Source organism: Pseudorca crassidens, chromosome 13 (genome assembly GCF_039906515.1).
Source record: "Pseudorca crassidens isolate mPseCra1 chromosome 13, mPseCra1.hap1, whole genome shotgun sequence".
NCBI lineage: Eukaryota > Metazoa > Chordata > Mammalia > Artiodactyla > Delphinidae > Pseudorca > Pseudorca crassidens.
The window spans coordinates 21,219,186-21,237,104 of NC_090308.1; the positions used below are offsets into that span (position 1 = coordinate 21,219,186).

General features: G+C 43.9%; 1 protein-coding gene across 1 annotated transcript in view; it reads right to left on the bottom strand.

Moving 5' to 3' along the window:
* AIG1 (androgen induced 1) overlaps positions 1-17,919 on the bottom strand; it is a 233,841-nt gene that overhangs the window by 26,742 nt on the left and 189,180 nt on the right. The window contains exon 4 of the mRNA XM_067701908.1: positions 14,130-14,245. Within this exon, the coding sequence (XP_067558009.1) occupies positions 14,130-14,245 (116 nt within the window). The remainder of the gene's footprint in view (positions 1-14,129; positions 14,246-17,919) is intronic.

Here is a 17,919-nt window from a genome sequence, read left to right on the forward strand (position 1 = left end):
CCCTTCTTTGTCACCCACCTTTCTCCTTGCATTTAGATAATTTCATGTCACAATGAAAACAGAAATCAAGAGGTAACTTACTCAGCTTGTGGTCACCAAACCTTAACATTTGCTTACAGCCTTTCCTCATTCTTTCATTTCTGTGTTTTTGTTGTGTTTTTTTTAACATTTTTATTGGAGTATAAATTGCTTTACAATGGTGTGTTAGTTTCTGCTTTATAACAAAGTGAATCAGTTATACATATACATATATATATATATATCCCCATATCTCTTCCTTCTTGACAAACGTTTTGCACAAACATTATTCTAGGAGGTAGGGATACAGAAAAAACAGAAGCAGCCTAGCTCCCACCCTCAGGACATCCCCATCCAGTAGGAAAGCCAGATATCTAAGGAGTAATTCCAAATAAACAAGAAGCAGGAAGGAAGAAGCAGTACAGACCTAAACTAGATGAGGAATCAGGGAAGGTTTCTTGGAAGAAGTGATATTTAAGGTACAAATCCAAGGGCGGGTAGATAACCTCTCAGTAGGTTAAGGGGTTGGGCTGGAAATCAGGTGATCAGTGAGGGAAGAGCATGTGTGAATGCCTTGAGGCAAGAAAGAGCACGGCGCCCTCTGAGGGATGGAAAGTAGTGGAGTGTGGCTGGAGGGTGGAGGGTGGGAGGGCAAGGACGGGAAGAGGAGGTGGCACAGGCAGGCAGGGCCGGGATCTCACAGGGCCTCTAGAGAAATCCAAAAATTGTCATTAGTGCTCTGTTCAGATCTGATCAGGCCCCAGAGGGGTGAACAGCTCACAAGAAATTGTCAGCTGGCTGAAGAGACGTCAGATCAGGCCAAGTCCCTTCCATAGACACATTACCCCTAGCGTTCCTTGGTTACACAAAACCTCCAACTGGATGTACTAAACTTTAAAGCAAATGTATGCACAGAATTTCAGAAAGCATGTTATAAATAGCTGAGTACAGTGTGAAATGGTACCGTCACTTCTTCACGACCAGTTCTTCTCCATCTATGCGTGCAGCAAATGAAGGTCACAGGAAGAATCAAGAACTCACTGTTCTTTCCCTCAACAATGGCTCGGGCACAAGCAAAGGGGTCTCTGCTGGGGACGATAACCCCTGTGCCTGGTTACCTTCTGGTATTTATTGCCAAAGATAAGAGGACGTGATGGTAGGTATGGGGCAGAGGAAAGCCATGCGGACGGTGAACCCAGAAGAAGAGAGGTGTCTGTCCGAGAAGAATGCTGATGAGCGTAGCTCTGCTCCTACTGGCTGAGCTGGGGGATCTGGCATCACACCTACTGCCGTGATTCCGGCCGCTCCTGGGAAACACCATGCTCTCCTTAGTGAAGCTCCCTTGAACCTCAAGGCCACTTGTCACAGGTCCTGTTTGACCCCTTCAGTAACCAGCCGTGCATGCTGCTCTTCCAGCTGTGCCGTCCCTGGGCGCCTCTGGTCACACACTGCTGCGTGTACAGACTTGGGGTGATGCTGTCACCCACACGATGCCCATCTATGAGGGTTACGCATGCTCCATGTTATCCTGTTTCTGGACCGAGCTAGCTCATACTGGGAAGAATATTTCTAAAGGTTGTGAGAAAAAGATGCTCCAGCTTCACTACCACAGCAGAAATTGTACATGACATCAAGGAGGAGACGTGCTACCCCATCCTGGTTGTCAAACAGGAGCTAGTGCGGCTTTACTGTCCTCCCTGGAGAAGAGAACGGAGCTCCCCGACGTCAGCTGAGGCTCTCCAGCCGTGGGAGGCTCTGAGATCCGGGAGCTCTTTCCAGCCATTCTTCTTGGGCATGGAATCCTGGCATTCATGGGAATGCTTCCAATTCAACCTAAAGATGTGATGCTGATATTGGAAAGGACCTATATGCCAACACAATGTGCACCGTGTGGTCTGGTGGGATCACCAAGTATCTTGGTGTTAGTGACTATAGAACGCAAACAGATGCACAGCCCTGGAACCAACCACAATGACAATTAAGATGATCGCTCCTCTGAGTGCAAATATGGTCTCTGGCTGCTCCAGCTGATGTGGACTTGCAAGCAGGGCTCTGATGAGCCCGGCATTGGCCACTGCAAACACTTTTAAATGGACTGCTGGCAGATACACTGACTTTCTGTACGAGTTAGTTCACAAGTACAAGTTTGCCCTGGCAGAAGCACATATCTTATGTTAGATTCATCTACCCGAATATGTCTTTTCTTTCTTTTTTTGCGGTACGCGGGCCTCTGACTGTTGTGGCCTCTCCCGTGGCGGAGCACAGGCTCCGGACGCGCAGGCTCAGCGGCCACGGCTCACGGGCCCAGCCACTCCGCGGCATGTGGGATCTTCCCGGACCGGGGCACGAACCCGTGTCCCCTGCATCGGCAGGCGGACTCCCAGCCACTGCGCCACCAGGGAAGCCCAGGGTAATTGCTTTTTAATTTCCCTGTATCCTCCAACAGACTGTAAGCTCCTGAGGACAGAGCCAAAGCTTTATATACTGTTTACCTCCTGCACTTAGCACCGTGCCTGGCGCATGGGAGGGACTCAATAAATAAACACCTGCTGCAGACAGTTAAGGAATTTCATCCTGAATCTACATGGACCTGGTTCTTTCAGAAGATGGGAGAATTAAAATATGATAATAATAATCAAACTAGTTCTTTCTCTTACTTTGAAAATTATTAGGGAAATGGGCCTACTTAAATGTATAAAGACAAAGTTTTGCATGGGTATTTTAGACCAAGTTCTCTTGCCATTTCCATTCTATCTCAAACAAAAGGTCTTTGGGGCTGTAAATTTCTTTTGACTCTTGGGGTATAAACTCAACTCTGGCGCAGATATCTCCTCATCTGAATTATTTTCAGTTGGTTTTCATTTTGTGTCTCCTGGGAGCCCAGCACTGCTGGGTGCTGTGGGAGATGCAATGCCGGGGAACACGCTTCTGCCCAGTTATTGCAGGCTGTGGAAGTCATCTGCTGAAGGAGGGACTGGGATCACGGCAAATAGGTTTACGTAATCCCACCCATGCAGCCACCAGAGAATGTGTTCTGAGCCTTCAAAATACTGTTACATTGTCAAAGACATCGAGGAGGCTCTCCTCAGGGAAACGGAGAGGCTGTACTTGGGCTAATAAATGCATCTTTCCTCTACCTGGAATTTCTTATTGCCTGAACTGGGTCATCTCCCCAGGATCCCCTATAGGATGTTACTCTGGCAAGGTGCACAGACTGTGAGCTTCCTCCTACACGTCTATCAACGTCAGTTGGCAACTTAAATGAACCAGGCAAGTAGGAGAAGTGGCAATAAAGCTGAAATTCAACATCAGAGGAGGAGATGATAGGAGTATCATAAACACTTTACATGGTTATTATTGAGCTAAGTGTAAGGTAGGTGTAAAATATATATAATTTAAAATTGTTTCCTTACTTTATCTGCTTGTATTTAAAACTCACATACTCTCACGATTTCTCTTATTAAGCAATCTATCCTAAGAATGGTTTCTCTGACAATTTGATTGATGTGATATCTAAAGAGAATGGATTTGTTAAATCCTTAGAAAACTGTAGATGAAGAAGTTCTTTTTATTTTCTTGAAGATCATTTCAACTTTCTTTCTCTCCCTCTAGATAGTGAGGGGAGGGGATTTGGGTGGCAGACTTTGAAAGGATAAAGAAGATGTGGCACATATATACAATGGAATATTACTCAGCCATAAAAAGAAACGAAATTGAGTTATTTGTAGTGAGGTGGATGGACCTAGAGTCTGTCATACAGAGTGAAGTAAGTCAGAAAGAGAAAAAGAAATACTGTATGCTAACACATATATATGGAATCTAAGAAAAAAAAATGTCATGAAGAACCTAGGGGCAGGACAGGAATAAAGACACAGACATAGAGAATGGACTTGAGGACACGGGGAAGGGGAAGGGTAAGCTAGGACGAAGTGAGAGAGTGGCATGGACATATATACACTACCAAACATAAAATAGATAGCTAGTGGGAAGCAGCCGCATGGCACAGGGAGAGCAGCTCGGTGCTATGTGACCACCTGGAAGGGTGGGATAGGGAGGGTGGGAGGGAGGGAGACGCAAGAGGGAAGAGATATGGGAACATATGTATGTGTATAACTGATTCACTTTGTTATAAAGCAGAAACTAACACACCATTGTAAAGCACTTATACTCAAAGATGTTAAAAAAAAGTTAACCAAATAACCATATAACTACGACTGGTTTTTAACTTCCTAGATGGAAATGAACAGGTGACTGCAGTAGTGTACCACCGAGGGGCTGACCCAAGTCTTGGGAATCAGAGAAGGTCTCCCTGAGAAAGAGATTTCAGCTACTCTCTGAAGGCTGCGTAGGATGTGTAACTAATAATTATGGGTGATGTGACTGAGGAGAGATGGAGTTTGGATGGTGGTGTGGGGCAGGTGAAAGCTTTGAAGCTGGAAGGTACATATAGCTCTTGACCGTCAGTGAGAAGGTCACCGTGGCTGTAATAAGCAAAGGGGGAAGAGGAGGGGGATAAGGCCAGAGAGGTCGGTGGGGTCACGTAATGCAGGTCCCCTAGAAGCAATGGGAAGTCATCCACATTCTCTGAGCAAGGGAGTGGCATGATCATATGTATTTTTAAAAAAGAGCTGAGGGGTCCTCCATGCAGATGGGGTGGCAGTGAGGAAATGCCAGCTCTAAGCAGTGGTTCAGCAGAGGGATGACTGCAGCTTGGACCATGGTGTTGGCGGTGGAGAGGGAGCAAAGTGTACGGATTCTAACAGTGCTTCAGAGGTGAAGCTAGAAACTGCTGGATGAGTCTCTGTAATAGGCCCAAGAGAGGTGGGTTGAAGGGGTTCCATAGATTTCTGGCATGAATAACTGGATGGGTGGCAATGCCAAGGGGATACAGGTTTGGGGGTGTGATTGGGAAAGCAGGCACCGCATGAATTTGGTTTGCAGTTGCTAAGTGTGAGAAGCTTGTGAGCAGACATCAGGAGACAGCTCCGAGCTGGAGATCTGAGATGGAGGTAGTTGTAAACACAGAGTGGATGGATTTATCCAGGGAGAAGAGGTACTAATAAAAGAGGACCTAGGTTACAAGGGTAGATTTCAAGTTAAGTATTCTTGCCACAAAAAAAAAAAAAAATTAAAAAATAATAGACAAAAAGAGAAAAAGACCGTGTGCTGAACTCCAGCACTGAGGTTTGGGTAGGGTGGGAAGAGCTAGCAAATGATGCCGAGAGAGCTTTTCACGTTCTCTGCGAAGTTAAAGACTAGCCCGTCTGCTGAGCGGGGGCAGGGCACAGGGAGGAGGGGGATGGGCAGAGCTGGCTGGAGAAACACAAAGTAAAATTGCCAATAGCATCAAAGGCACAAGCAGCATCGAAACGGCAGGGAAACGAAGTAGGAGTGTTGGGGTGGATGGAGGCCAGGGATGTTGAGTGAGGGGTGGGGGAAAGGTCATAAGCGCATATAAAATGGTCTTGGTGAGGGGCCTGGTTACTAGCATATGGGGAATTCTAGTTCTTCGTGTATACCCAGGATGTCTGAGAACCAGCTGTTTGGGGTAAGAGAAGATGAAACTCAGAATAATAAACACTGGGAACTGACATGGATGATACACAAAAACCTTTTCTGTGCAGATGCTGATCTAAGACACTGATTCAACCAGCACCCAAATGGACGCTCTGAGGAGTCGCGTGCAAGCCACACTCTTAATCGGCAAGTCCTCAACTGTCTAGATAGGCTTCTCCTCCTCAGAGGATAAGAAAACAGTAACCACCACTACACAAAGTGTTTGTAGAAACAAACAGATTGGAATAATGGGAAAGCAATGACATTCTCAAATCTCAGGGGAAAAGCCGAGCTTGGGGAATAACTTAGCACAAGAAGCATAAGAAAGTTTCAGAACACTCTTGAGCATTCTTAATAGGTAGCAAGGAGACACAAACCCCACCAAGTAGGACCAAAATCCTTAAGAAGAGCCGAGGATAAAATGAAAATAAGGATGGTGGGGAAAAGAGGAAGAGAGAGAAATCAGACCTTTTCACAGAGACTTGGGCACTCAGGATTTTTATCGCCTGGGAGGAAGGAAAGATACTATCATTTCTTGAGTGACCCACGTGCTCAATGATCTATTATCTCTAGTGGGAGATAATGTGCAGGCGTTCCCTCCCATTTTAGAGGTGGTAAAAATGAGGCTAAGAGAGAATAAGTAATTTGCTCAAAGCCCTTAGGAAGAGGGCATCTGAACAAAGACTGACTTCAAGGATATGGACCTCTACCTGCCAGAGTAGCATGACAGGTTAACGAGTGAAGAAACATGCAGAAAGGGGCTCATTCAGGCTCCCTAAGAACTGAGTATTCTTAGCGTAAACACGGACCAACAACAATGGATGCTGTACTGAGTGCCGGTCACGTGGCAGGCATCTTGTACCCATTTTTCTGATTCTCACAGCAATCCTAAGGCTCACCACCCTCTTTTTTTTCAGATGGGGAAACTGAGGTCCGCAGAGACTAAATGACTTGCTCAAGTGTATGGGTTGTCTATTGTTACTGTAACACATTACCACAAGCTCTGTGGCTTGAAACCACACACATTTATCTTCTAATTCACAAATTTATCTTCTAATTAGAAATCCAACACAGGTCTCACGGGACTAACATCAAGATCTTGCTGGGGATGCACGCCTTTCTGGCGGCTGTGGAGGAAAATCTGTTTCCTTGACTTTTGTAGCTTCTAAGACAGCCCCCACTCCTTAGTTCCTAGCTTCTTACTCCATCTTCAAAGCCAGCAAATGTCGTTTGAGTCCTTTTCACAGCACGTCTGTCTGACTGTTCTCCCAGTCATGTCTCTCTCTGGCCACAGCTGGGAAAGGGTCTCTCCTTTTAAGATTAGATTGGGCCCCCTTCGATAATGCAGGCTAATCTCCTCGGGTCAATATCTTTAATGTAATCACATCCGCAAAGTCTCTTTTGTCATGTGAAGTGACACAGTCACAGGTTCCGGGCATTAGAATGTGTACATCTTTGGGTATCATTATTCTGCCTATCACACACTGAAGTTAAAAAGTATTAAAGGGGGCTTCCCTGGTGGCACAGTGGTTGAGAGTCCGCCTGCCGATGCAGGGGACACGGGTTCGTGCCCCGGTCCGGGAAGATCCCACATGCTGTGGAGCGGCTGGGCCCGTGAGCCATGGTCGCTGAGCCTGCGTGTCTGGAGCCTGTGCTCCACAACGGGAGAGGCCACAGCAGTGAGAGGCCCGCGTACCGCAAAAAAAAAACAAAAAAAAGTATTAAAGGGGTTTGAGTCTGGAGTTTAATTTGGATTTGGTCTAAATTAAACAGGAAATACAGTTGATTCTATCTTCAAAATATATTCAGAATCCTACTATTTCTCACACTGCCATTTCTACCACTTTGGTCCAAATCACATCATCTCCCTCCAAAATGACTTCTATGGCTTCTTAACTGTTCTCTTGTTCCATCCTTGCCCCCATCTGTTCTTAACACAGTAGCCAAAGTGAAGTTTTAAGAACGTCTACGATCATGTCAATTCTCTGTTCAAAACTTTCCAGTGACTCTCAGTTTCGTTCTGAATTAAGGACACAGTCCTTACAATGGCCTACGAGGTCCTACATGACCCTCCCTCCACCCCAAGAGTCTCTGTTCACTCTCCCTCTTGCTCTGCTCCAACACACTGGCCTTCTGCTTTCCTTGAACACACCAGGATTATCGCTGGAGCCTTGAGCGGGAGGGGACTCGACATTTTCATGCTGTCCTCCACTCCAGTGCCTTGATGTAGAAGGGGAGGGTAAATCCTGATTCTGGGATGTCTCTTCTCCATCCAGGAAGTGAAATGGGAGGATGAATATCTTCTGCCTTCATTGCCCATAGTTGTACAAGTGGTTGCCACTGCTCCTCTGGCTAATACCAAATTCCCACTGATTCAGGCTGTGAGGCTGTTGCTCAGATGCTCACTTGTGCATGGGGTACATAGGCAGGAGGTTTGTAGGGGGTCTCTGAAGGGTTTCTCCACTTGCAGACGTTGTGGGAGCCTGGCTGGCTCCAGCTTGCCCTCTTCAACACCCCCTGGCTCCTGCCCACAGCGGAACCTTCTAGTTTTTTGCCCCTGGGAAACCCTTGTCCAGGGGCTGGCCTTCTTGAGTGGATAGTTCAAGCCCAGCAACCTCCCTTGATGTCACACCAGATCCACAAGAAACTTACCCAGGTATCTTTGCCACTCACGATGGTAGGATCTAGGTTGCTCTACAGCTGCCCCTCCCTCCACCCTGCCATATCCTCCCAATGCCCTTTTCTTTGCTCAGGTAGGAGGCATAAGGAAGGTTAGCAAGTCTGATCCCTAAATTAGATTCCTGTCTCAGCCTGGATATTTACCAGGGCTTCGTTTGGAGCCTCTCACAACTAACTGGCTTTGGCGAGTGTGGGGAGGCACTTCCTTTCCCAGTAGCTCCCCTAGACCCCAAACTCAAGAATGCAAAGATCCTCTCCCTCTTCCCCAGCCAGGCTGAGGAAGGAGGGTGGTGAGGATGGGCATGGCAAAGAGTGTGGATGGCTTTGGGGATGGGTGAGGAAGCAGGGTCCTCTGGCTGTCTCTTATAAGACCCAAGAGGGCTTCCCTGGTGGCGCAGTGGTTGAGAGTCCGCCTGCCGATGCAGGGGACACGGGTTCGTGCCCCGGTCCGGGAGGATCCCACATGCCGTGGAGCGGCTGGGCCCGTAAGCCATGGCCGCTGAGCCTGCGCGTCCGGAGCCTGTGCTCCGCAACGGGAGAGGCCACAACAGTGAGGGGCCCACGTACCAAAAAAAAAAAAAAAAAAAAAAAAAAAAAAGACCCAAGAAAGGTATCTCTCTTCAGAATGGGAGGCACTTAGCACGTCACTCTTTCAGCTTGGTTCCAGTTTTCCGATGCCAGGAAATTAGGAAAACTTTCACACACTATCCCAGATGTAAAAGTCAACAGAGAGGCAGTTATGGTTGAGTGAAAGATTCAAGTGGAACAGAAGAAAATGCTGGTCATCTGCTGGCCAGATCTGTTTAACTGGTGAAGAAACATCCAATTAAACAGGAGTTTAATGTGGTCCAAAATTTAATTTTCTTAGTGAAGCAGGTGCAAATTTTATGCAAAAAATTTTTACTCGTTCATGGCTTAATATTCTTTCCAAGACTTCTTAATTAGAGTACACTCTTATTTTTACTTTTAAGAATTTTTTCTCTACTTTAAAAATGATGTATGTTTCCAGCAAAAATTTGAGGAAATATAGAAACGTTTCAATAAGAAAACAAAAAAAAATCTGCAATTGCACGGCTGGGGCATAATCAAGTTTGGTGGTGATAAAATTCTGATTTTGGACAATTTAAGTTTATATCATAAAAGGAAGATCACACTTCACTATGATTTTACTTTGTTTTACTTTCTAGGTTGGAAAGTTGTACAATGGACACATTTGGGGCAGTAGGATTTGGAGTGTGGAATTTATCAAAAACAACTAGGGCCCTGAGACAACAGAAATTTCTATTTTGCTTTATATAAGCTCACTGCAGTGATAAGAAATGTTTATCCATGAGAAGACGCTCCCAGGACCCATCTTCTCCACTTCACTAATGCCTCCTTGCTTTTGACTGTGCCCTGCATTTAGTGGTCAGCATGTACTATGCACGGCCCCTTAGATCTCAGGTGGGCTCTGGCTGAATGAGGACCACCGTGGGAGGGGGTGATGGCCAGAGGCAGCAAGAAGACTCCTCAGCACACAGGAGACCCACTGTTGAATCCCTGGGGATGTAAATTTCCTAGGCTCTGCAGTGGTTTCCTGTTTGTGTGCCCTGCAGATTGAAAAGCAGAGCTGCAGCAGCAGCAATACTGCAGGGAGACAAGGATGTGAGGTGCTGGCGAGGAGGCACCACATCCAAGGAACAGATTGGCCACCAGGAGTCCTGCACCAGGTGGAGTGAGGACGTCTGCTCTTGTAGAATTTGTCAACTGGAGGGTGACAACAGTCAGCATCCTGTGATCTTAAAGTTCACTTGTTTTACTCAGCCTCTCCTTCAAGATTTCCTGATGATCCTTTTAAACTTAAAAACAAATTTGTATTTTTATATCCTTTATTGTTTTGGATTCTTAAAGTGAAGAGTGTTTAAGTGAGCAAGAATGAGTAAAGGAAGAGAAAGGACTTGTAGCATCATATCTAAAATTCTCAGACCCTTGAGAAGAACACATGTGCTCTTGCTACTATTGCTGAGGAGCTTCTCGGAACTGCAAATGTAGAAATAATAATAATAATAGCAAATACAGAAGCTTTTACTGTCTGCCAGGCATAATTCTATGGGCTCTACATAGAGTAACTGAGTCCTCACCACCACCCCATGAGGTACGTACTATCCCTGTCCCTATTTTATTTCCGAATAAGTTAAAGCCCAGAAAGGTTAAGTGTGGGAGTGGGAATTCAAACCCAGGAAGTGGCCTTAATGATTCGACCTGGCTGCTACTGATGTATTGCTTCAAAACAAAACCTAAAAGCTCACTTGACTTGTTCACCCACAGGGTTACCCTTCACACAGTAAGAAGGGGTAGAGAATATACGGTTCACTGTATAGGCTCTGCAGCCACACCCCAGGGCTTGCACTATACAGTCCACCCTTGAACGACATGGGTTTGAACTGCGATGGTCCACTTAGATGCAGATATTTTTTCAGTAAATACTTAACGACACTACCACATGATCTGAGAGTGGTTGACTCCCTGGATGTGGAACCTCAGATATGAAGGAATTGCAGATACAGAGGAAACACGTATACGGAGCTGACTGTAAAATTATCCTCGGATTTTCCGCTGTGGCGAGGGTCAGCACCCCTAAGCCCCACGTTGTTCAAGGGCAACTGTAGTTCTGGCAACAACAAAAAATAGTGTCTTTTCCTTGGGCAAGCCCTATCATCTCTCTAAGCTTTGGTGTCCTTATCTGTAAAATGAGCCAGATAATGCTTATCTCAAAGTGCTATGTGGGGAACTAAATACAGTAATATTTAAAATCGCTTTTGGCACAGCAGTCGACAAAATGGTACTCAGTACAATTCCTGATAATTCCTGTTGCGTTAGAAACCAATGGGACTTCTGTGCTGTGTCCTGCATAGGAGAATACGGATCATCTCACTCATTAGGGGGAAATGTCACAAATAAGGTGCAGAGAAATGTGCGGAGGAGTGATGGTGGAGGAGAGGTGTACAGAAAGGGAGTTAAGAGCCCACCATCAATGGTCAGGGGATATTTGTGCCCCAGACCCCTGGGTAAGTGGAAAGACAGGTGGAGGTGGGCAAGGGAAGGGTCTGGGATGACTTCAGATGCTGAGCTTGGGTCGGACTGAGATGGGGGCTGGGAAGTGGAGCCACGGAACGTGGGAGCTCAGTGGGCTCCAGTCCATGAGGGAAAGCTCCGGTGTCCCTCGCTTTCTCAACTCTCGTGACCCAAACCTAGGAAGACAGCAGATTCAGACGGGTAGGGAGACCTGTGAAAATGGGCAGCAAGCTAGAATCAGAGCCAAGCAGACAGGCAGGCTGGCCAGCAGCCTCGGAGGTATAGATCCAGCTCAACCACACAGAGGATTTTAAGGGAGATCTACTTTATAATCAGCCTGTGACAAGAGGAATGCTTCCTTACATTTTGGCATAAGGCTCTGGAATGTCCAGAACGACCCTGGTATGTGGTATGGTAAAGATTTCACATCCTGAACCTTTTGCTGTTGTGTCACTGGTACGTCGCATCTGAGATAGTCCGGAAGGGAGTAAAACTCAGTACTTTGTTGATAACAATTAAAAGCCCTGGGTTTGTATAATGGGACATGGTGTGAAGGGCATTGTTTAGCTCTTGGCATAGCAATGAATGCCTAGGGCAGAACACCAAAGGAAAAGGTCTACTTTGAAAGCTTTCTCAGAACATAGCTGGGAGAATTCGCTGGTTAATGCAGATACGTGTCCAAACAAGCACTGGTTTGCTCAGGGAGGGTGCAGAGCTGGCAGGCCGCCCTTGGCACAGAGAGCGTGAGTAATGCTTCATTTTAATGAGGGAGCTTGGGGGTCTACAATGAAGACTATGTGGTATTTCCCACGTGTCTCTTTGGAATGCGGACTGATTGCACCCACAGTGGAAGAAAAGCCATCAGAAAGTATGCAGTTCCTAAAATCTCTGGGGCTTTACAAGGTTCAGATAATGTAATGGCATATAAATGAATTCACAGAAATACACCCAGAGTTCCCAGAGTAAAAGTCCTCCCTTCCCACAGGTAAGTGAATATGAGTGCAAAGTAATGAGACTGTGTTTTGCGGGGAGAGGTGGGAAGGGCATTTTATTTTTACTTTTAAAATTTATTATTTATTTATTATTTTTGGCTGCGTTGGGTCTTCGTTGCTGCGCGTGGGCTTTCTCTAGTTGCGGAGAGTGGGGGCTACTCCTGTTGCGGAGCACGGGCTCTAGGTTTGCGGGCTTTAGTAGTTGTGGCACCGGGCTCAGTAATTGTGGCTCGCTGGCTCTAGAGCGCAGGCTCAGTAGTCGTGGTGCACGGGCTTAGTTGCTCCGCGGCATATGGGATCTTCCTGGACGAGGGCTTGAACCTGTGTCCCCTGCATTGGCAGGCGGATTCTTAACCACTGCGCCACCAGGGAAGCCTGGGCATTTGATTTTTAAACTAAATCTATAGGCAGTTCCAGACGTGTTGCAAACATCGTAGCAACCCTGGAATAACTGTTAGCTTTCCTACCTGACTCTTCTGAAAGATAAGAGTCATTTGAACATCAAGTTCTTATGTATAAAGCACATGAATTCATTCTTAAGATATAATTTCACAGTCACACTTCACCTGTGAGCCCGGATCATTTGAATTTTTTCTTTCAGAGAAAGGCAATACTTAATGTTTTGGGTAGAAAAAAAAAATCTAAAAAGTCACTAGGAAAACAAACGTTCCGCAGTCCTCGTGAACAGTCGGTGACTCATCAATGAAGTGGCAGATGGAATTGAACATGACCGCATGTTTGTTCTGGGGTCTGTAGCCTGGATGTCCCCTTAGATCCAGCCACAGGGCGTGGCTTCCTAAAAGCGAATTCCCTTTTTGTTCAGATTTGGAGCATTATGTGATCATTCAGGCAAAGTATGTGAAGTACTGTACTGACCTTTATTTTATATCTCTGGACTGGCTGGAGCAAAACGCTCCACAGGGACTGGACCTCCCAAAGTGCTCCAGGATTTTGGTGGGATTAAGTGCAGTCCTGGGTTTGGAAGAACGTGATTCAGTCCTAAAGACTTAAAGGAGGTGATGGTGACCCAGAATTCAGGACAAGAGAGTCCCAAGAGGCGGAAATGCTGAGGGGAGAGACCTTCTCTGTGTATGCTAATATATCAAAGAGCACTTGGAGTTATACAGAGAAATAAGAAATTATCTTAAGATAAATAATTCTGAAATGTTAAAACATGGTTAGAACTGAAATGAAAGTGAAGTAAACTCAACAGGCAAAAATTCTTTTATCAGATAAATTTGGCACCTCACACTTGGGGCTTATTCATGCCCAACAGACAAAGTAGAGATTTCCTGCTATGTATTTACCCCAATTTTTCAAAACAAAACCATTAAATGCATGCTATATGTAATAGCGAATTCTGGAAAAGGTTTTAAACTGACTCAGGAAAATGTACATTTTCACTTGTTTCACTTAGAGGATAGAAGTCACTCCTCTAAGAGGTCATTTCTTCTGTCCTCATTTGCATTTGCTGCAACTCCCTCACTCCCAAAAAAAGCAACAACAATAAAAAATCCCAAGCAAAAAAGCCCTTAAGCAATAAAACTGATGTCCAAGAAAAACATTTAGTCTGAAAAAGAGTTGAAAAATGTAGCCTTGGAAGAACCACTGCTTACATGGAATTGTTCAACAAATTCCTGTTGTGTGAGGTTTGGCATATACTTTCTAAAAATATAAGCATCTGGGGAAATGAGACAAAGCCCAGGTCTTGGACCAAATGAGGCACGCAGTGTGAATCTGTTAGTGATTATATCCATAATGAAATATGTGCCCAAATTTAGTAGTGCAAAATCTAATACAATAAGAAAGCCCAGCAGACACTGTCCTTACCATAATATATAGCCAACAGAGAAGGTACATATGGCGGCCAGTCCGCTGCTCCTGCTGGGATACGCATGGTGTGATGTCCTCATCTCAATTAATATAAAGGGCAAAACCGTCGTGTGCTGAAAAAGAACAGAGACCAGGTGACACAGGTTCTTATCATCACCCCTAATTAGCTATTTGTCTTCAGTAGGAGAATGGATAGTGTCAATTTCTATCAAAAGTGCCACAGCAGAGAACAGTACATGGCTCACCTAGGAGGTAGAATGGACGTGAAAACATGCAGTCTATCAATTGCTCCCCTTCTTTTTCTTCTATATCTTAATGTTTAAAATTGTATTTTCTTTATGCCCGTTACAGGAAATTATAGAAATTATAGAAAGATATATAGGGAAAAAAGTTGCAACATAAGAAAGGAATAAAAACTACGACTGTTAATATTTTGCTACACGTTCTTTCCCCTCACTCTTTGTGCATATTATTTATACACAGCTAAGAAGTTAAGATCATACTGGGCATGCAGTTTTGTTTGGGATTATAGCATGAGACTTTCTGATATGCAATTATAGAAATAATTCTAGAATATAAACGCTGACCACAGCTGCTTAAAACTCCATTTTATAGATGTACCAACATTTACTTATTTATTTATTTATTTACTTATTTATTTATTTTTGGCCGAGCAGCTTGTGGGATCTTAGTTCCCCGACCAGGGGTTGGACCTGGGCCCCAGCGGTGAAAGTGCCGGGTCCTAATCACTGGACCGCCAGGGAATTCCCTGACCAACATTTATTTAACTGATTCTTTTGTTTTTTTTTTTTGCGGTACGCGGGCCTCTCACTGCTGTGGCCTCTCCCGTGGCGGAGCACAGGCTCCGGACGCGCAGGCTCAGCGGCCATGGCTCACGGGCCCAGCCGCTCCGCAGCATGTGGGATCCTCCCGGACCGGGGCACGAACCCGTGTCCCCTGCATCAGCAGGTGGACTCTCAACCACTGCGCCACCAGGGAAGCCCTCTGTTATTGTTTTAAAACAGTATAATTAGCTCTGAAGGGAACCACACAAAATGTACATGTGTGTTAAAACAGAGACAGTATGTATTTTAAAGATCTATTTTATTGTTTTTTTCACTATAATCTAGTCACCTCAGATAACATTGGCCTGGAATTTCAGCAACAATTTGAGATGCCAACAACAGCTTTACAATAGTGCATTCATGTAAAATTCAAATATATAGTTAGCCCTAAGGCCAAGACTTATCGAATCAATTGTAGAAGAAAAATACCTGCAAATGAAGCGTTTACACTGAGATAATGCTGACTCTTAATAGCCTGTGTGGGTTGTAGAATGATGATGTTATTTTTGACTCATTAATATTAAAAATATCTAAGCTCTACCTCTTCCTCCATTGCTCCAAACTGCGTAAAAATTCACTCATTTTTCTATAAAGTTATATAAGTTCCAATAACTAACCTGAATATTCTTATCCAGTTATCCAGTTAACTTTATTTTACCTAGCCTACTTGCTGATCATCAGATGTCATACCTGGAAAGCTTAGGATGTGCTTTGGTGATGCCAGGCAAAAAAAAAAAAATCTCTTTGAAAGATGAAAATCTCTCCAGATCACTCCATTTCTGGCATCATCACCACTAAAAAGGAGCTACTTGTTCCATAAGTGAGGACAAGAGATCTTTTGGTGCCTAGCTGTGCCTATGTCAGTCTGGCCAGCAGCAAATGTCATATGAGGGTAACAGTTTATCATCAAGAATTTACAGGCACTGAAGAATGTGTATCTGCCTTTCTAAAAATTTATAATGCAAATTATGTTTACTGATAAACAGTATATATTAACAAAGGTAAAAATAGTGCAAAATATTTATAGCGAATATGTTTCCCTGAAGGTAGCTGAAGTTTTATGAACTAAAAAAAAAAAAAAAAAAAAAAAATCGGTAAAAAAATCTACAAAAGGTCTTGCTGAATCTCTAAGTAACCTTTGGTAGCTAATTGTGACTCAAAATCTGTAGCAGCAAGAGGGATAATTATTTTAGAACTAGGAGTACACGAAATTCAGTTCTAATCCACTCCCAGGCAACACTCTGCTTCAATGACTTAAGAACCAGCAAGGAAATAGTCAACTTCATGTAAGACCATCAGCTGGACAAGAATGGTAAGCTTATGTTTTGTTCACTGTGGTATTTGTAGCACTTAAAAAAGAGCCTGGCACATAGGAGGGGCTCAATGAATATTGGTGCAGATAATTTAATCTTCAAAACCATATCTTAAGTGGGAGTTACCAACTCCATCCTGCAGATGAGATAATAAGGACTCATAAAAGGTAATTGTCTTGCCCAAGATCACGGAGCTATTAAGTCTGGAGAGGGTTCAAGACCAATTCCGTCTGTCTCCAAATTCCATGCTCTGCTTTCTATATTAGAATTATATCTTTAGAAGATATCAGAGTTAAATAATCTTTGACTCAAAAAACCTGTGGGAGTGCATGACTGAAGATCACTTACGATGTCTCTCAACAGACAAGAACTATTTTTTGGTTGAGCCTCAAAATAAAAAGATTTTCACTGTGAAAAACGTATTTTACTAAATGAGTTCTTTCCTGTGGCATACAGCATTCTGAATAATATTATATGGAGGAAGGGACCCACAAATGCAAAGTGCCTACTAAAGTCAAAAGTCCTAATGCAGTCCTGTCTCACGCTACTTGAGTTTTAAAACAAAAATTATTTTCTTAGTCAATTCACATTTTTTCTTAAATAAATCTATTTAAAGGAAAACTTATGAGATGTATAAACTCTCATAAATGGAACACATTAAGAAAGATAACCACAAAAACAAATACAATGAAAACTAATTGATCTTAATAAATGTTTGATAGACATGTTTGCCTGTTTGATTCTGAGGCCTGCTAAATAGGGTTGTTAGTCAGTATTAGAGGGGCATTAAAGACATGCTAGAATGCAATACAGACTCTTCTAAATGAAATCAGAAGGACTGAAAGATAATTGAGGGAGAACTACCTTTTCACCAGGTGATTCAATAGTATTTAATGCCAGGCCCCTGTACCACATAAATTATCTCACATACAATGAGAGACACACCTATGCACTGGAACAGATTATCTGTAAATTGTAGCTGTACCTTCTAAATGCTAAATTATTTGATTTATGAACAGGTGTTCTTTTGCCAGAAAAATGGAAAGACAGATGAGTAGGAAGTTTAGGTATTGATGGAGGAACTTAATGGTATTTAACAAGATTAAAGAAATGAATTTACATGACACAAGAAGGATCTGGACTTGCTATGGGGAAAAATATTTTCATTATCTGTGACGGCATTCAGTAGCCTATAAACTAAAGAGAAGTTTTATAATAAACTCTGCTGTGGAATAAATAGAAGGATAAAAATATATGCTGTGTGACAGTACAGATTCAGGCAAGTGGAGCGAATGAATTATGGGAGCACTCCAGATTACTTTAGAGCTCTAGCAACTGTGGCTGCAGTCAGAGTGTACAACACAAAAAATATCAGACAAGATTTGAGGACTCTGTTCACCTGCCATTTCTCTGGTCTTTCTCCTTCTCTCCAAAGTATTTTTTTTTTTTTTAAATAGAAGAGTACTGCTATCATACCACATGAACAAAGATTAAAAATTGTTTCAGTGAACAGTGGGATACATGTATCTTTTTGAATAGCCAGGACATGGAAGCAACCTAAATGTCCATCAACGGAGGAATGGATAAAGAAGATGTGGTACATATATACAATGGAATATTACTCAGCCA